This window comes from Phacochoerus africanus, chromosome 11 (genome assembly GCF_016906955.1).
Source record: "Phacochoerus africanus isolate WHEZ1 chromosome 11, ROS_Pafr_v1, whole genome shotgun sequence".
Lineage (NCBI taxonomy): Eukaryota > Metazoa > Chordata > Mammalia > Artiodactyla > Suidae > Phacochoerus > Phacochoerus africanus.
In genome coordinates, this window is record NC_062554.1 from 124,160,147 (window position 1) to 124,180,535 (window position 20,389).

General features: G+C 40.5%; 2 protein-coding genes across 2 annotated transcripts in view; one reads left to right on the plus strand and one right to left on the minus strand.

The window, feature by feature from the left end:
* Positions 1-858: 858 nt before the first annotated feature.
* ARPC5 (actin related protein 2/3 complex subunit 5) lies at positions 859-10,904 on the minus strand. Its single transcript, XM_047752679.1, has 4 exons — positions 10,565-10,904; positions 8,123-8,195; positions 5,284-5,460; positions 859-2,219 (listed from the first exon to the last, which is right to left on the minus strand). The coding sequence occupies exons 1-4, from the start codon at positions 10,705-10,707 to the stop codon at positions 2,157-2,159; spliced, it is 456 nt and encodes a 151-aa protein (XP_047608635.1). The 5' UTR covers positions 10,708-10,904; the 3' UTR covers positions 859-2,156.
* Positions 10,905-11,159: 255 nt separating this feature from the next.
* The window catches only part of RGL1 (ral guanine nucleotide dissociation stimulator like 1), a 291,186-nt gene continuing 281,956 nt past the window's right edge, over positions 11,160-20,389 (plus strand). The window contains exon 1 of the mRNA XM_047754302.1: positions 11,160-11,575. The gene's annotated coding sequence lies outside the window, so the exon portion shown is untranslated. The remainder of the gene's footprint in view (positions 11,576-20,389) is intronic.

A 20,389-nucleotide genomic window follows, 5' to 3' on the forward strand; every position in this document is an offset into this window, starting at 1 on the left:
AAAGCGCCCCTTGGCATTTATATTGCTACCCCACCCCTGCCGTTCACCCTGACAACCTGTCATTCTTTCCACCACAGTGGTGCTGTGTCACAGTCAGGCTCACCCAGGCTGACAATGAGCAGAGATGCATCCGTTGAGCCAGTTGTTTCTGGACCGCATCCATTCTGACTCAGTCCCTATGCTGTTCTAACCATTGTGACTATTTACTATCTCCAGAGTAAAGCTGATGGGCAAATTTCAAATAACCTACTCTCGTGACTATAAAATACAGGGCTCCAGAATCTCCCCCAACACTATGGTCATGAAAGTGACATTAAGGAGGATTTTATGGAAAAGTACCGCAATGTCCCTCTTGGCTTTCCCTTTAAAGCTGTATAGTTGCTATGCCTACTTGACCACCTCTGATCCATACAGCTTGGCTTCTTTTAACGCACAGCCCTCGGAACTGCCTCTATGTTTCTAAAGCTTTAAGGCAGGAATCCAGTTAGGCGCGGCGGGAAAGCAAGCAGAGGCTGCCTTGAGTAGGTACGGAGAGCAGATCTGAGGCGTGAGACAGTCCAGAGGCTGGACTAAGCGACTATAGCTGCTGGGCTGACCAACGCGTTCTGGTCTGGGTCTCTGGGCCGTGAGAGCACAGGTGTTCCGCGGGCATCCCAAGGGCCGTGCAGTCACTCGGCGGCTTCATTTTGCATATTTATTAACGACTCTCCCCTCTTCTCAAGACCTCCTACTTGAATAAAGTAGTTTTGTAAACCTATCAAAATCAGTTCTTGTCAGAGTGCAATAACCTGGTAGTAAAACGGGAAATCTTTCCTCTTAATTAACCATGCATTCATAAGTATTAAAGAGTTAGAAAAATAAATTATTCAACACGGACATTTTATTGTCTGAACTTTGTCATTGTTACAAAACAGAACAAAAAAGCAGGTATCAAAAACAGCAAAGAGTTTACAGAATTTCTGCACCAGTTTTCACACAACTCAAGTGATTATGACACTGGTGTCTAATGTAAATACTAAATACAGTCTGACTTCCCTCTTGGTCATAAGCATTCAGGTGGCTTGTTTTAGAGCTATTGAATAATAACTTCTCATAAGCACCGGTCATTTTTTTGAGAATGGATTTGGTTTGTCCAACAAAGTAAACACTTTTTTCATGTGTGGCGTTTTCTTTTTTTAAAAAAACACTGAGCTAAAATACAGAATGTGCATCTGTTTGGATCCGAACCAAACCTTTTGTGATCCCAATTACCCTGAAGAACACTGAAGACATTTATAGGACATATTAAATACTATTTTATACCTCGGAACGTTGAAGGCAGCCGCTATAATTCTAAAGAATTGGCTGCCCAGGTTTGAACTACTTCATAGTTTCTACAACCTTTCTGAATTGGAGTTTCCCCGAATAGGGCCATACTATTAGAACAAAAAGTATTATGCTCATGTCAAAAGGCTCTGGCATTTTACAGACACGTCTGCGGAGAGCAAGATTCCTTGCTCTATACCCTGGGTGACCACAAAGAAATCAAGAGGCCACGATTATTCGATGCTGAGAGGAAGAAGTGTCCTTAAACTCACATAATCTGGAGGCAAGCAGAAACAAGAGCTGGAACTTGGTCGGGTTCAGCTGCCACTTGTTCCAGAAACACATTTTATTTAAATAAGGGAAGTTTGGTCCAGTTTTGCAATGCTAATAGCTGCCAGTTTCTCAAACATTTTTTAATAAAGATCATTTCCTGGCTAGCAATGAGTTAGGAAACCAGTCTCAAATGTTGATCAAATTTCTCATTATTAGTCAAAACCAAAACCAAAAAACCCCCTCTCGCAAAACAAACAAAAATAAAAAAAACCTGCATCAGCCAATAGGGGTTAAAAATTGCACAATTAAACTTGAATGTAAATGATGCTATATACAGACTGGTATACACATCACTGAAATCATTCTGAGAGCATGAAACACTCCTATTGAAACATTTGATCCCAATTTTCTTGAAAGGAAAACTGATATGTAATCTTCTTCTTTACAGATATGAAAAGTAAGCAAGAAGGCAAAGCTGAGAGAAACTGATGCTGCCAAAGGGCAGCAGTGGCATTTGGTTGTTTTGGTCTTTGTACCAGCAACTCCCACCCCATGGGAGAGATCCAGTTCCCGCTGGACTACACGGTTTTCCTTGCAGTCAAGACTCGAACAATGGACCCCACTCCTCCAGCAGCAAGTGCCTAAACACAAACCAAAATGTCAGCATTGGCAGACTCATAAAAGCTCAATTCTCATACCAAGTACAACATCTTCCTTGAAGTGGCAATTGATTTTGCCTTCACTAAGTTTTACAAGTATTTCTTGAGCACCTATTATGCACCAGGCACAATTCTTGGCACTGGGGATACAGTTAAAAAAAACCCCAAAACCAAAAAACACCGTCAGAGTCCCTGCCCTCAGGCATTTCCATTCTAGTGAGACCTTAGTTTACATTTTAATGTGCTATTTTCCAACAGCATATTCAGCAGCAGGATGTTCTTGCTTAAAACAGGTGATCGAGTATAAACTTAGGACATTCATTCTCTTTCCTACTCTCAGCAGCATCAGGAAGAAATTCAAATTGGGATCAAACATCCTAAGTTTTACTTATTTATTTATTTATTTGCTTTTTAGGGCTGCATGGCGGCACATGGAGGTTCCCAGGCTAGGGGTCAAATCAGAGCTACAGCTGCCAGCCTGCACCACAGCCACAGCAACACCAATCTGAGCTGCGTTTGTGACCTACCCCACAGCTCATGGCAACGCTGGATCTTTAACCCACTCACTGAAGGAGGCCAGGGATCGAACCCACATCCATGTGGATCCTTCAGGTTTGTTAAGCCAGGAAGCGAACCCCCCTAAATTCCACTTGGATTAGTTAGAGTTTGTCAGATTTTTTTTCAAGCTAAGAAAATACTCTTCAATAGCTAAGAACTTAAGAACTTTGACTTCACCTTGAAAACTGGAAGTCATGACTAAGTATTAGGGATGTCAAAGCCTGGTTTACTTGAGGCCGAAGACACTTACTGAAGACCTCTGAGAACTGGGTACTACGCTAGATGCTGGGAATACAAAAGCGAACAAATACAGCATCCCAGTCTCCTGGGAAGAGAGACACATAAACAGATCATTTAAATATACTATAATGTATGCAATGACAGAGCTATGCTCTGGGTGCTATAAAAGCAGAGGAGGAGCATATAGCTGACTTGAGGGCATAGAGAATGAAGAATGGTGAGGTAACGGCTTCCTGGAGAAATCAACACATTAAATCGATAAGTGGGTGACAGACTGACAGAAAAGGGTAAGGAGGACTTAGGCAGAGAGAAAACCCCTAGCAATGGTACGAAAGCGTGAAACATTGTGGTGTGTTCAGGGAAAACACATCATTATGCTCACTGCTGGAGCATAAGGGGAAGAACCACATGGAAGATGAGGCTGGACTTGGGACGTGGGCTTGATTTTGCAGGTGACTGACAAGGGTAGATTTGGATGTTAGAGCATTTTCCTGACCGGGTGGTGAACAGATTTGAGGGAGGCAGAACTGGTAGCCTAGAGACCAGTTTAGGAAACTATAGCAACGAACTTTGAGAGATGCTGCGGACAGTTGCATTAGAGGTGGTTCTGACTGGGTGATTTGAGATGTGTGTCGGAGACAAGACTGGCAAAAACTGGTGACTGTCAGGAATAAATGAAGACTTAACACATGCCTGTTTCCTCATCTACGAGAGGGAAAGAGTGAGCATTCCTTCCCGGTATTGTAATGAGGGCTAAATGAGTTCACGTTTATAAAATGCTTCGAATATAGTAAGTGATGCAGTCAACGTTTGCTGTGCTCCTGAAACTATACTCAGACTTGGCCCATGGGTTTCAAAGCTGGCTCTTCCTCTGTAAATTGAGGATGGTAAAGGCCTTCACACATTCACAGGGTAAGGATCAAATGAAACACGCGAAAAGCACAGTGGCTGGCAAACAAAAAGCATTCCATGAATGGGATGACTATATACATCACGCTCCAGACTGGTGCACTGTCGAGTGAAAGAGAGCCATTCGCAGTTAGGTCGGGACAACAGGCATAAACTGAAGGTGTCTCGGGAAAACTGGGGGGTATGGTTATCCTATCCATAAATGTTAGCTCTTTTCTGGGGGGCAGGAACAAAGTGACCTGACCCAGGGTGAACGGCAAGTTTCGCCACCTATTCCTGTCTTACCTCTGTGGCTTTTCACTCAGAGAGAGAGGCTATGGCTTCTGAAAAACTGAGTTGGAACCGTAGGGCATCAACACCGTACCAGTGGTTGCTTATATTTGAATGTTATACTGTTTATATCTATACCAATATAATTTAAGAGTTGGGCATTAAAGATTACCTTACCAACTTGTTGTCTAAAGCTAAAAATTCCCCTTAGCTATTTTTTTTTTTTGGATGGATCATGTACCATCATCTGCTTACACTGCGAAATAAAATACATGAAAACAGAAAAAAAATTAAAGAATGCTTGACCCCAACCCTGATTTCATTTTTAAAAATGCTGATAAAATATGTAATATAAAATTTGCCTCTTTAGCCATCTTTAAATGTAAAATTCAGTGACATTAATTACATCCAAAATACTGTACAGCCATCACTGCTATCTACTTAGGACAACTTTTCATGTCTTCAAACAGAAACTCGGTACCCATTAAGCAATACCTCTCTATTCCCCCTTCTCCCCAGCTCCGGGTACCCTCCAATCTACTTTCTGTCTCTATGAATTTGCTTATTCTAAATATTTCATATAAGTAGAATCACACAATATTTATCCTTTTGTGTCTCATTTATTTCACTCTGCTTATTTTCAAGGTTCATTCACGCTACACTATGCACCAGAATGTCCTTTTTCGGGTTGAATAATATTCCATCATGTGTATGTATCACATTTTGTTTAACTGTTCATCTGTCCATGGGCGCTTTGGTCATTGTTAAGGAATTCTTGATTTTATTGCTTATTTTCTTCTCAGTGTTTTGATTTAGTTCAAAGTTCAAGGTTTATCATTTAAGTAAAAGGTTGTGTTTAATAAACAATTATCATTGTTACAAATCAACATCTCAAGACCAGTAAGCATGAATCTCAATTTTCATTTTCATGGAATTTCTTCACAATAACAAAGAAGTATAACCAAAAAGTTAAAATAGTTATTTAGGTGAGGGAGGTTGTCAATCTTATTCTCTATTCCAAAGGAAACAGTCATTCAGAAGTCATACAGATCTACAACTCATGACTTACCTTTTCGTGCCACTGTAGTAACATGGCACTGCTATTGTCAGAGGGGCTCTCAAAGCCTTTATAAATATACTTCATTAGGAGATCCACACCGTTCTTGTCCAGGGATTGAACTGCTTTTTCAATATCGTTAGCTTTAAAAGAGATGAGCACCTTCAAGACAATGCTGCCTGCTCGATCCTGAGGGGAATAAATAACAGATCATTTAGACATGCGTGGGGGTAGTTTCAGAAAGGTCACATTGAGAATGTGCCGTCTGAGCAAAGACATGAAGGACAAGAAAGGGGAAACCTTGGGTGTCTCTGAGGAAAGTATTTCAAGCGCAGGAAGGAGGAACCGCTGTTAACGTGTGGTCAGTATATTCAAGGGTCAAGGAATAGCAAAAAGACCCAAGGTGGCTGAAGCGGAGGGAGAAGGGTAGACAGGACGTCAGAGCGGAGGTGGGAAGAGCACATATGCCCTGCGGGCCCTTGGGAGGGCTCTGGCTTCCAGTCAGAGAAATGAGATGTTGGAAGATTCTCAAAAGAACAGTGATATAATCTTACATTGTAGCAAGACCATGTTGGCTGCCTTGTAGAGCGTAAGCCTGGGGCCGTGGGGGTTGGGGAGGGCAGGGAGAGTTTCAGATAAGGCAGAAGCAGGGAACCAGTTTGGAAGTTATTGCAAAAGACAGGCTGGTTTTGCCTAGCATGGTAGCAGCAGAGGTGGTCAGAAGTGGACAGATTATTATTAACATTTTTAATGGTATTTTATTTTATTAAAAACATTTTTTCTTTTTTTTTTTTCTTTTTAGGGCCACACCCGTGGCATATGGAGGTTCCTGGGCCAGGGATCAAATCCGAGCTGCAACTGTGACCTACACCACAGCTGCTGCAACACGGGATGCTTAACCCACTGCACAGGGCTGGGGAGCTGAACCTGTGCTGCCACAGAGACAATGCAGGACCATTAACCCACTGCACCACAGCAGGAACTCCTATTTAAGTAAAAAAAAAAAATTTTTTTTCTCTGACAGATTCTTGATATATTTGAAGGTAGAGGTGAAAGAAAAGAATTTGCTTACAGATAGACAGATGTGATAATTTACCAATGTATTAAATCAACACACTTTATTTCTTGATCTTTTTCTTTTTTCGCTTTTTAGGGCAGCACCCGAGCCACATGGAGGTTCCCAGGCTGGGGATCGAATCGGAGCTATAGCTGCCGGCCTACACCACAGCTCACGGCAATGCCAGGTCCTTAACCCACTGAGCGAGGCCAGGGATTGAACCCACAACCTCATGGTTCCTAGTCAGATTGATTTCTGCTGTGCCACAATGGGAACTCCTATTTCTTGATCTTAAAAATAAAAACAAAAACGGAAACTAAATTGCAATTCTATCTTGAACCATCCTTCAGAAATAAGTTATTAATAAGCAAAAATTTAAGTTTTTAAGAAAACATTTTAAGTTTTGGATTATGACCTTTTTTCTTTGATAAAAGGCAGTTCCAACAGCAAAGTCATTTTTTCACCCATCAAGCCAAGCACAGGAAACCTTAACTTCCCCTTTTTCACAATGTTTCTCCTATTCCACACAAAGTGCTATCTTCAATACTCCCACTGGTCAGGATTTTGCAGTATGTCTCTACCACCTGTTGTTATCGTCAGCTTAAAGACCATGTAATTACTCTATTTAGAAAAACATCCTTGCACCCAGAGCTATGACCTCCCACCCACAAGCTATGATTAAAAAAAAACACCCATATGAAAACAGAAGGTGGTAAAACTAAAATTTCAATGACTTTACCTACTTTAAAAAACCCCAATTTTTCCCCTTATAAAAGATTATGTTGTCTAGATAATTATTATGCATTAACCTAAGTTATTACTTATGACTATTCAACTAAGGGGATTCTTGGGGCTTCTAGAATGTATGAATAGCTACAGACAGTGGGGTCAATGCTCTGGGCTTCATTTTAAACAATAAATAAGTAAATAGGGTCTTAAGAATTATTGAAAGACTGCTACAGGGAATGTAATTATACAGCTTTTCTGAAGGGCAATTTGGCAATATCATATATACCAAAGCTTTAAAAAATGTGCAGTCTAAAATCCAGTAATTCACGTCTAGAAATTTATTAAAAAAAATTAAGAATTTACGCAAACTGTTGATTTCAGTACTGTTTACAAGAGAAAGGTCAATAATCTAAATATATGACAAAAGGAGATGAGTTATATATAAACTACACTATTATCTATACTCAGCCATTAAAAAGGATATTGTAGAAATAAACTTACTGCCAAGGAAAGATGTTCATGCACATTGCTGTATGGCTGAAAAAGCAGGTTATAAAATTCCATTTTCATAAAAAAAACATGCATAGGGAAACTCTTTAAGCATAGAGCAACACCAAAAAGTAATAATTATCTATGGGTAGTGGGATTATATATGATTACCTTTTTATTCCTCCCATTTCTGAGTATTCTATAATATTTAATAGAATTAAATTCTAATCATTCTGTTATAATTGCAGAATTTTTAAAAAAATCATTAAAAAGCAAGTAGAATCTATTCGTTTTGAGAAAGTTTTACTTACTCTTCAAACCTTCGCTCAAATTCACCCTGTGGCCTCCTCTAAAAACAAAGATCTCCTGGTTGGTCATTTAAACTTAGTGTGTACACCATGCAGCATTATCACAACTCAATGTTAGGCTGTTTTTCTATATATTAATTTTCTACCAATCCAACTACATTGCAAGCTCTTCTCTGTCAGAGAGAGTAGTTAAAATATTTGTTGATTGTGTGATACTTTAGAGGGTTTTGGTAAGAATGCTAAGATAACAGCAGAGAAGACAACTCACCTTCACCGCCTGACTCTTGGTATTGATAGGGGGGTTTTTCAGAGCTGCCTGTAGGGCAGCTGTCATGTTTCCTGTGAAGGAGGTTAAGGGACATAGGAGCAAAGGGCAGCCCTCAGGAAAGCACTATGACTCCCAGGAACAATGGTTCTTCAGATTTGACATTATGCATCAAAAGAAAATTACTAAAGTCGCTATGCTCAATACTGGAAAATTCAGCATGTTGGTTGCAAGGATGTCAATCAAAGATAAAATACTGAAGAAGAAAAAAGGGAGAACAACACATTTTTTAAAATCAAACAAAAACTGTTTCATCCTTGGCGCTAATTATTAATTGAACACCTGGATAATCCTCCATTTGCCAGGAAGACACATGTGCAAACCATTATCTAGAGTGATCATTTTTAAAATTCTAAAATATATACCAGAATTATTTGGCCCCCAAATGAAACACCCTATCCTCAGCCAAAATATGTCCTTTTATGTGACTCTAACTGGAAAAATAAAGACCAAACTTTAACTAGAATTATATTCTATATAATGAAATGCTAACAGAACGTGCTGGCAGATCACTCTAGCAATCTGAATGATATACATTAGCAATCTCCCAATATTGATGACAAGAGGCATCATAAGAAGATATAGCAATTCAATGACCCTTAGGTGTCAGCTTTATTTTTCCCTTTTGGATATTTGCTCTCACAGTTCATAAAGGTCATTCAAACTACCTTAGGCCACACCTATTACATTTAGTCTCACTTTGAAAGCACCAGTGAGTTAGCAAGTATGAGAAACAGAAGGCCAATCAGACTGTCAGAATGTACAGTCATTTCCCTAAAAGGAAAACCACAGAGTTCTCTTGTTCCTCCATCTGTGGTGCCTGAACAGGGCTTGTCTCTTTTTGTAACAAGAGTAGAAGAGACAGTAAGACAGTATCTTTACATTTTAAGATGAACTGATTTAAAAAGCAGATCCACTCTGTGGATACAGCAGTACCATTTAAGAGTCATCATAAGTTATCTAAAATGTTAGTCTCATGAAACATCATTTTTTCATCACAAAGAATGTTTTTAGACAGACATCATTTATATTCTGAAGGAAAAGGTCTGACCAAAAAAACTATGGTTGTTGGTAGACTGTTATTTTCAAGGCTTAATGGACTTCTAGAGAAGCACGCCTTCTGCAGACTGGTTCACTTATAAGACCCCAAACACTGAAGTATTTAAATAATGCAAAACAGCAACAGCTGATTGTGAAAGTCAGAGAAATCAAAGAAACATCTGTATGTTGACAAATGTTTAATGCTGTACTTTAGGTGCCTCTAAGACCAGCTGTGGTTGTGACCAAATATTTTCGCTCATATATTTCCACGTTGAATTTAATAGGACACTGATGCGGAAAGAGTCTAAAAAGCCTTCCTTACCTTACGAATACACCCAAGGATAATGAGAAATGAGTGGGGTCAGTAATTGAGAATCTTTGACACTACAGCTTTGGTTATTGCAACATTTACATTTTCCTAAAAAAGATCTGATGCCAATACTCCCTCAAAGTCATGAATATTCAAATATGCAAAACCAAAACCCAGGAACTGACAGACACATTTTAACTAAAAGGGAAACGATTCCAGGATTACAAAATGCTTCTGTTTTGCGCAAATGATTCATTTTCTTCTATTTTATTCATTGGGGTTCATTTTAAATATTTCCAGGGATTCTCCACATGCATTCCCCGTCTTCTTTCTACCGTCCTTTGCTTAACAGGTAAAAAGCTCCCAGATTCCTTCTGGGGAGCTGCGGTGGTTTTGCACTCACTCCCTTTCCCCCAGGTAAAAAATTCTGTGCAATCTATATTTTGCCAAATCCCTGTCTCCTAAAAAAGAGCCCCCGGACTGGAAGGACCGAGGGGGCCTCAACCCTGCAAACCGCCCCATCTCTGCTGGCAGGAAAGAATCTATCCTAACGCTGCCAAAACAAAACCACTACCACGATAAAAACAAAATCACTGAAGAAAGACGCCTGTTCTCTCAATCAGACTCGGGAGCTAATGAGACCCGGGTAAATACCGTTCTGGGAGGACAACTTAAGCGCCCCGCAGCAGTCCGACTGACCAGCTGCACCGCCACGAGGGCGCGGCCGGCCCCGCAGAATTCCCGGAGGCGAGAACTCCTGGCGCTACCTGAGGAATCCGGGGAGTGGACGGCGCGCCGCGAAGGGCAGGTTCCCGAGGGCTGGACCCTGGGGTCTCGGGGCGAGTCGGTAGGAATGGGAGAGTCCCCTGCCCTCTCAGAACCGGTGACCCCCAAAGAGACCGGGTGGAGCCGTGGGCACTGGGAGCAGCTCCGCGCCCTGCTCCCGGCCGGGGCCCGCCCCCCTCACCCCCTGCCCGCAGCGGGTCCCGGGAGAAGGGCCAGGTGGGGTGGGGAGGCGGCGAACAGAAGGATATTGCCGCAGGCAGGAGTCCACCTCGCCCTCGTCGGGCCCGGCCTGCCCGTCGCCCCCGTCTTCCTCGTCCACGAACTTGTTCTCGTCGTACTCATCCACGTCTACCTTCCGGAACCGGGCCGACGACACCGTGTTCTTCGACATCCTCGATCCGGACCGGCGGCCAAGGCCTCCCCTCGGTGCTGCCTCTACCTTAGCAAGCCCAACCCGGCTGGCACCCGCAGACTGCCGCCTTCACTTCCCTCTTCCGCTCAGAGGCGTCGGCCCGCAGCCCCGGCCCGGGTGGTTCTGGGCCTGCGCGCTGGCGGCGCCTCTTCCTTCTCAGGAACACGCTCTCCTCCAACCCTCCTCCACCACCCCCACGGCCCCCTCCCAGCCCGGGAGCGCAGGAGGGAGGGAGCGCGCTGGACGCAGTGCGCAGGTGCGGACTCGCTGCAGGAAAGGGGCGGGGCTGGGTGAAGGAGGCGGGGGCGGGAGGGGGCGGGGCAGGGGAGGGCAGAAAGCGGCGCCGCGGGCAGAGGTAAGAGGCGATTGGGCGGCCACGCGCGTCACGTGATCCCTGGGGGGGTTTCCATAGAAACGCTTCTCTGCGGTCCAGCCTAGGGGGGTCTTAGGTTGGCGGCGATGGGCTCGGAGGGCGGGTGGCCTTGGCTTGTGCTGCCACTGCCGCCGCCAACGACCTGCCATCGGTGTCCTGCGTAAGGTCCGGCTGGCACGGACTTGCCTGTGAGGTGGGATGGACTGGTTGCCGGACCAAGTCCCCTGCAGTTGACAGGAGTATGAGGCGGAGTGATGCACGCCCAGTCGCCCAGCATCGTTCTAGTTGTCAGAGACGTCGCTTCAGACCGTACGCCGACTGTGGCTTCGTTCCAGAGCCGGGAGCCTCTTTTTCGCGATTGGAACTACGCTGTGCGGCCAGCGGGGAGTCCCCAAGGACAGAGTCGAAAGGTCATATCTTATCTGTCAGTGCTGTGTAACGGCATCTCGACTGCACCTGCAGAATCCGAACTAGGTATCATAACCTTTGGGAAGGAGGGGGAGGTGTCTGGGCAGGGGCTGGGGTCTCGTGACAAGACTGGGGTAAACCTGTGGAATTTGGGGTAGGGTCAGTCACTGACATCTTAAAATAACTGGTTGTTTGGAGCAAGAATGTTAGAAAAGAGTAGGGGCGAGTTACACTCTTTTGACGCCGAGGGAAAACAAAATGTGTAAGGATTAGTGGAAACCAAGCCTTCAAAATTTATCTTTGCCGTTTAAGATTTATATGATCCCGCTAGGCCAGCTTTTTATTGTATTTGACATCCCCATCTCTGAGAGCAAAGCTCTTATTGAGCAGGTAAAAGCACTAAAACTGAGGGAATGGTTGTTGGGCTATGTGTATAGCACTGAAGTAGAAGTATTTGCAGAATAAAATTATTTTGGACATTTGTCAGGTCTAGTTTAATTCCACCTCTAGCAGAGGGCTGGCTGTTGCCCTGTTAAGTACCTCAATAGTTCGTTTCCTGTGCTGTAATTGAAAAGAGTATTGGGCTTAGAATCAGAGAACCCTGGCTTGAGTCCTGACTCTTCCTTGCACTCATAATCTATTGATTGATGCATACCACTTAAAATTCTGAATCTCAGGTTCCTCATTGCTAAAGTGGGGCTAGTAATGTGTACTTAATAAGATTGTTCTGATGATTAGATACAAGAATTTTTTTGAACCTCTAAAATTCTGCATAAATATAAGATGCATGTTAGCTGTACCATGGATTTGGTCAATCGTCTTATAAATTACTTAAAAATAATTGTGTTTTATGTTGCCCCTGAGAGAGATGGAAAGATTCTAGAAGGCAGAGACTGTCATATTTATTTTATATCTTCCTTTACACCTGACATAAATCTAAGCATGCAGAAAGTACTCAATATATTCAGGTACTCAGTTATTCATTGATGAATGAAGAAAATGTGAAAGGCTGTACAGTTTGAGGGTTACGCTGAGAATAATGAATCAGAAAGAAGGGAAAGAGATCTCAAAGTCAAACCTTTGTTGGATATCTATACATACATATGTGTGTATATATCTGTATCTATATCAATATGTATATATATGTAGGCATAGGGAGCTAGCTACTTCTCAGGAATGGAGTATATCCTTTTTTCTCATGAGGAAGAAGCAATATGGCATTTTTCTTTTCCCAATTAAAATATTCTTCTATAAAATTATCATTTAAGTGAAAGAAGTGACATTTATTTAAATTAACTCTCAAGTTATGAACAAACACACTGTTAAAAACTCACCTGAGGGATGTCTTAAGACAGCAAAGGAAAATTTTCTACTTATCAGTAATATTTATTTTAAAAAGTCTTACATCAAGGTATCAGATCATTACTATGGCAAGTGGCATTATATAACTTAGAATAAAGATTTGTTTTAATAATTATTTTCTCAATTTCAATCTTCTGCTAACTTGAGTAAGAGCTAAACAGTGTACTTGTTTAAATGCTAAAGATGATTATGCTTTTTGTTCTTCTAAATCAAGATTTTCTTTGTAGAGATAATTGAACATTAGAGGCACATTTGAGAGCAAATGGAAACAAGGATTAAAGAGCTAATATATCCCTTCTCTTACATTTCTACTCGTTTGTATTAGGGCTTATTCAGGAAATCTCTTTATTCTCTCTCTCTCTCTCTCTTTTTTAGAACTAAGAAAGAACACTAGAGTAGAAATTGACTTAGGGAAAATCTAATTGTTCAAAGTATAATTGCTTTGATTGTTCAGAATTTTACTCTATATGTTGAATATGTTAAATATAATTAATTACTTCTCAGCCACATAAGGCATATTGCATTTAAGATACAATCATGTTAAAAACATCCTTTTCCAATGCAGTATTTTTTTTAATCTCAAAATGATAAGTATCTAGTGCATGATAGGTAGTCAACACCTTTCTGTCCAATGAATTGATAATCTGACAAGTTAATTTTGGAATCATATTTAGAGATTGAGGGTTTTTTAATGGCTGCATTAATTATCTCTCTACCTTCATTAGCTAATAGTTAAATATGAAGCTTTAGGGAAATGTGTGTGTGTGTATGTGTGTGTATGTGTAGAAACCAGTCCTTAATAATCTTTTAATTAGAAAATATAGTCTCTGCTTTCTTGTAAATTCCAAATTTTTAATGTTGAGCATAGCACTTAATTCATTTTAAGGAATAGTATTTCTCCTCTTTTAATTTTTCAAATGAGTGTTTATCCCTGAAAAGAAGGATCCATATGGTTTTAAGACTTTAAATTTATTGTGCAAATAACCTTGTTTGGTTTAACACTAAGGTAGCACTGAATCTGAATTTTCTCAGTAGTAGTATGTACCTCTTTTTCATTTTCTGGGATGATGTAAAGAATGAAGGTTTTAGTTAGAAATGGTTTTAATAAAACTATCCTGTAATAGGTCTCTCTTTTCAGATATTTTAAACCAAGTACTTTACCTACCATGTGCTTCTTTCCTCCAAACTTCTTGATAAATACTTGACAAACCAAGGCATTGAATCCTGTGCACTATTGTTTTTATTATTTGAAATGGAAGTGAATTCAGTGTTCATTTAATATGTCAAAAGTGTTGTAAAATAAATAAATTTCAGTTTTCTGCCAATGATCATTTAATATCACTGTTCTCTAGCAACATAGTTACTACAATATAAAAAGGTTTTAGTATGTTACTCATAGTGTTGCAGTTTAATGCTTGTATTTAATATCCAAATGAACTGATTCAGTGTTGAAACACCAACCTTCAAATCTTCAAGTTTTTTCTTTATGATTTATTTTAGCTTTACATAACTTTGTGATTATACACAGAGGTAGATAGTGTGAACTATTTTATAATAAAACCTTTATTCTTCAAAGATTAAAAAAAATTTAGGGGAGTTCCCGTCGTGGCGCAGTGGTTAACGAATCCGACTAGGAACCATGAGGTTGCGGGTTCGGTCCCTGCCCTTGCTCAGTGGGGTAACGATCCGGCATTGCCATGAGCTGTGGTGTAGGTTGCAGACGCGGCTTGGATCCCGCGTTGCTGTGTCTCTGGCGTAGGCCGGTGGCTACAGCTCCGATTCGACCCCTAGCCTGGGAACCTCCATATGCCGCGGGAGTGGCCCAAGAAATAGCAACAACAACAACAACAACAAAGACAAAAAGAGAAAAAATTTAAAAAAAAATTTAGATCTGTACTATTGTCTCAGGAAAAAAAGTTTAGTCCTAAAGGAAAGAACAAACCTTGTTTGTTAAACATTGCTCTAAATGGGACTCTTTCTCTGTTTAAAAATTTTAAATCTGTTTATGATAATATAAAGATTTGGATTTTAAAATTTATTTATTCTATATTATTTTCCGTTACTGGGATCTCTTAATGCTGTTGTTTGAAGATTACATTTATTGTCACAGTATAAATCATAGTATTTGAGATAAAGGTAATTTGCATCTTTTCCAATATTTGTTACTTTTATTTATTTTTCTTATCTAATTGCATTACCTAGACTCTTGAAAATGGTTTCAAAATTGGATGATAGTAGACTTCTCTTCTTTGTTTCTATTTTAATGGAAATTTCTTTGGTATTTCACCAATTTTTATTTCCTATTTCCTTATGATTTTTATGAATGACTGTTGAAATTGTCAAATGCTTTTTGGAGGGAATCTAATGATAAAAATCTTATAGATTTTGATCTTTTAATTTGCAAATGTAATGAATTATATTTACATTTTTCTGCACTAGATCATTCCTACATTTCTAGAATAAACTCTATTTGACAATTTTTACTACTAGCTCAATTCAGTTAGTTTACATTTTGTTTGCATGATTTCAGAATCTATATGTATAAGATTGGTCCATATTTTAATTTCTTTGTACTGTCTTGATCCAGTTTTGATATTAGGATTAGTCTAGGTTTATAAGATGAATTGAGAAGATTCTATCTTTTTTTCTATGCTCTGAAATAGTTCAAATAATAGAAAATTATCATGCTTTTTTTTGCTTTTAAAATTATATGGGCTTGCTCAGATTTTTAGAGGTAGATCTTTGATCATCTTTATAGTCCATGATTATTGACTTGTTTTGTTTTCTTTCTCCTTTTGAGTCAAGTTTAGAATATATATTTTCCTAGTAAATCATGCATTTCTTCTAGATTGCCAATTTATTGGCAAGAAGTTTCACCAAATATTTTCTTACAAGTATTTTAATACCTTCCATGACTGTAGACATGTTACCTTTCTCATTGCTACTGTTAACTATTTAAGCAAATATTAATTTTTTTGTTCTTTGGTAAGCAAAATATTAAAATCAACATTTTCCCCCCATCCTGACTGTCACAAATTTTAGTAACATATCTTTACTTCTTATAGAAAATAGTCATCTCAGACTTAAAGTGCTGATAAAATTTGAAAGATCCTACAATTTCTATTCCTTTTTGACTATCTTTACTCTGTTAATATTTATGAATAATAACCAGTAATGAGGGTTTGCTCTGTTTCAGACACTTAATAAATAAGCTCTGCACTTACATTATTTAACCCAGAGCCTAGGAATTAGTGTTCCCATATTACGGATGAGGAAACTTAAGGCTCAGAGAGGTTGTGTAACTCAGCCAGTAATGCTCAGCTAGTAAATGGCAGACTGGTATGGGAATTATGTCCTTCAGCTTCTGAAGTTTATGCTTTTAATCACCACTCTCTACTTCCAGTAAGTTTATTAATTTCCAACTATCCTACTTCTCTTCATGCTAAAATAAGGATATAGCTAAGTACCAAGGGTCCAAGTAAACTCACAGAATAGCTTGAAATGAGCTATACATTGTGAACTTGAGAAAAAACTTTGTTGGAATTCCCTGGTGGCTCAGTAAGTTAAGGATACAGCATTGTCACTGCTGTAGCTTGGGTTGCTGCTATGGTGAGAGTTCCATCCCTGGCCTAGGGAACTTCTGCATGCCATGGGTCTGACCAAAAAATCCCCCAGACTTTTTATTGTAATGATTTTTTTTTTTTTTTTTTGTCCTTTTAGGACCACATCTGTGGCATATGGAGGTTCCCAGGCTAGGGGTTGAATTGGAACTGTAGCTGCTGGCCTAAGCTACAGCCATAGCAAGGCAGGGTCCGGGTTGCATCTGTGACCTACACCACAGCTCCTGGCAACGCCAGCTCCTTAACCCACCGAGCAAGACCAGGGAATGAACCTGTGTCTCTTGGACACTAGTTAGATTCATTTCCACTGAGCCATGACGGAAACTACCGTAATGATTTTCTTTTAAAAGATGTTTAACAGATATTCCTGTGAGCTTTCCTCACCTTATTTCGGTATTTTGATACTAAGACATTGAGTCTAATATTAGTCTTCCATGAAATATGTCCTCCCTTCCTCCCTCCCCCACTTCCTTCCTTCTTCTTCCCTCCTTCTGGTATATGGACAGATCAATTTAGTCATTCCATTTAATTTTTTAAAAAATTGTGGCAAAGTACACCTAACATAAAATTTGCCATCTTAACCATTTTTAAGTGTACAGTTAATACTGTGTATATTCATATTGTACAACCATCACCACCATTCATCTCTGGGTCTCTTTTTATCTTGCAAAGCTGAGACTCTGTACCCACTAAACAATAGTTTTTCATTCCATTTTCTCTCCATCCCCTGGCAACTACCATTTAACTTTCTGAGTTGATAAAATTTGTAAATTTGATGAGTCTAAGTAATTTGTATAAGTAGAATCATATAGTATTTGTCTTTTTGTGACCGGCTTATTTCCCTTAGCTTGAGGTCCTCAAGATTCATTCATATTGTTGCATGTGTCAGAATTTCTCTCCTTTTTTTTTCTTTTTTGGCTGCCCCACAGTATATGTAGTTCCCAGGCTAGGGATCAGATCCAAGTTGCAGTTATGACCTACACCACAGCTGCTGCAACATTGCATCTCTAGCCCACTGTGCTGGGCTGTGGATCGAGCCTGTGTCCCAGCGCTCCAGAGAGGCTGCTGATCCTGTTGTGCCACAGTGGGGATTCCTTTCTTTCCTTTTAAGGCTGAATTATATTACATTGTATATATATGCCATACTTTCTTTATCTATTCATCCTTCAGTGGGCAAGTTGGGTTACTTCTACCTTTTGGCTAATGTGAATCATGCTGCTTTGAATATGTGTGTGTAAATATCCTTTTGAGACCCAATTTCAATTCTTTGGGGTATATACCCAGATGTGGAATAGCTGGATCATATATTTTTTTAGGGAACCAGTTTTACTTAAGTAGGGTGATAAAGCAAGGTTCCACAGCCTCGGGTCTCTGATTTGGTGCATCCTTGGGAGTCAGGGACATCCAAGATAAGGTAATCTCAGGATTTGTGTTTATTGTGAGGTCCTGGGTAACAAGGAATGGGGTTGGGGAGAGTGCCAAAACTCTGAGATCTAGAACCTACTTCGGTTCTCCACCTTGGCCCATCTAGCCTACCTAGCCCCACAGTCTAGAGGATGCCTGTTGGTACACTGGTTTGAGCAGAATCTCAGAAAAGCTATAGGACTGGTATTAATATTGTTAATGATTTTCCCAGGCTTTGTAGTGAGTCTGACTTATTATTTTGAGAGGTTTTTAAGCATGGTAATTAAGAGCATGGAGGGAGTTCTCTTGCCAGTCAGTGGGTTAAGGATCCTTATCACTGCAGTGCTTCGGGTTCTACCCCTGGCTTGGGAACTTCTGCATGCTGTGGGTGCGGCCAAAAGAGAAAGAAAATAAAAGAGCGAGGGTTCTGGAGCAAGACCTCCTAGGTTTGACGCTCAGCTCAGCCTTTACTATTTGAGCAGTTACTTAACCTTTCCTTACTTGTAAAATAGGTGCTATAATAATACCTGCCTCGTGGATTATTGGGAGGATTAAATGAATTAATGATGTGACTGTTTAGAAAAGTGCCTGACATATAGCTCTCACTAAGTGTTAAACAGTAGTACTATTTAATCAGCATAGGTTACCATGTGGCTTTCCTTAAAAGCCTTGAAAATAAGATAACATTCCATTCTGTGCGTTAGTTAAACTTTTTGGATTGCATGCACTATGGACCAAAACAGATACCTAATAGCAGTTTAAAGAGGTAAAGATTTGCTCGCAGGCTAGCAGGATTAGATTGTAGTTTGATGAAATATTAACGTCTATAGACGATCCATACTAGTCATGATGGGAGTTGGTCATAGAGGTTTGTGCTCTCCCTTGCAGCCTTGGACCACCTAAACCCTGACCAGGGGGCAGGTGCCCTTGTGCATATCCCTTCATTTCATTCCAGGTGGCAGATGTCTATCCCCTGGTAAATAGTCTGATAGCACTAAACATTTGAATCACCATTATGAATTCCTGTGAGTCACAAAGCAAGCTTCTGATTGTAGTTTGGCTTCTTACGTAGCTTATCTATGTAGAGAGGCTGTATAGTCTGGACAACTTGAATGTCTGATTGCATACCCAGTTGTCTCACTGGAAATCAGTTAGCTTTCTGCTTTTATATGTAAATCTTGGGAGTGGTTTTTTTTTTTTTTTTTTTTTTAAGGGCCGCAGCTGTGGCATGTGGAAGTTCCCAGACTAGGGGTCGAATCAGAGCTGTAGCTGCCGGCCTAAACCTCAGCTACAGCAACGCCAGATCCGAGCCATGTCTGCAACCTTCACTACAGCTTGTGGCAGTGCTGGATCCTTAACCCACTGAGTGGGGGGGCCAGGGCCGTATCCTCATGGATACTAGTTAGGTTCTTTTCCTCTGAGCTACAGTGGGACCTCCTTGGGAGTTTTGTTACTCCAGGTACGCACCTGTTTAAGAAATCCATTTTCTCTGTCTTGACCAAGTAGGTGGTTGAGCCTACAAAGGTGAGACGCAGACCCTGGGCCATGTTTGATTCACCAAGGAAATGCTCCTTTACTTGACTCCCATCAGTTTCTCGGGTTATTCATCCTTGCCTTTTTCAGATCAGCACACCACTACTAGCTCCTCTAGTTTATTGGCTTGTGTTTTCTTTATTGGAATTTCCACATATGTGGTGGAAGTTATAATTCTTTAATATCGCCACTGCCAGTTTTTTGAGGAGAGATGGAGCACTCCAACTTCTCTTCCCTAAATCCCTGTGCCAGCCTGACACAACCGCTGTGCGCTGTGCACTGTGTAGTGAGCAGGAAGGCCTGCACTGGAAGAGCTCACTCTGTGGACCTGTTGCTCTGATAGGTGCCATTTTAGAGCAAAAAGAGCTGAAGGGAAGCTTAAAGATGAGCTGGCTCCCATCTCTTGTTTTATAGATGAGGGAATAGAAACTGCTTATATGTCTTGATGCTCTCTTTGTTAAGTCTCTTTGTTTCGCCTAAAGCTTGGCTGTATTGGCCTGGACTCATGATCTGTTAGTAGTATTTTTCTTCCCAAGCCCCAGACTTAGCTAACCAGTACAAAACTTCACTGCCAAAAGCACGTTTCTTTCCTACGGTTCTGGCAACATTTTCCCCTTTGTTAGATGCCACTGATACCCAGGCTCACATTGGAAATGCAGATTCATGAGATTTCAGACTGTGTTTCTAACTGGATTCTTTGTAGCCTGATTGTTACTGGGGTCTTTTTGACCACTTTGGAGACAGAGTTCATAGTAACTAATTGGATATACTTTTTTTTTTTTTGAGCAGCCCACAAAGCAAGAAGCTTCAGAGCTGGCTCCCCAGGTCCCTCAGGCTGCTGATGCTGTTAGCTGAGTTGCCCACTTGGTTCTGTCTACTTTTATAATGATCAGAGATCCCGAATTTGTCATGTTGGGGTCTTTTTTTTTTTTTTTTTAAACCCTACATTTCAAACTGTAGA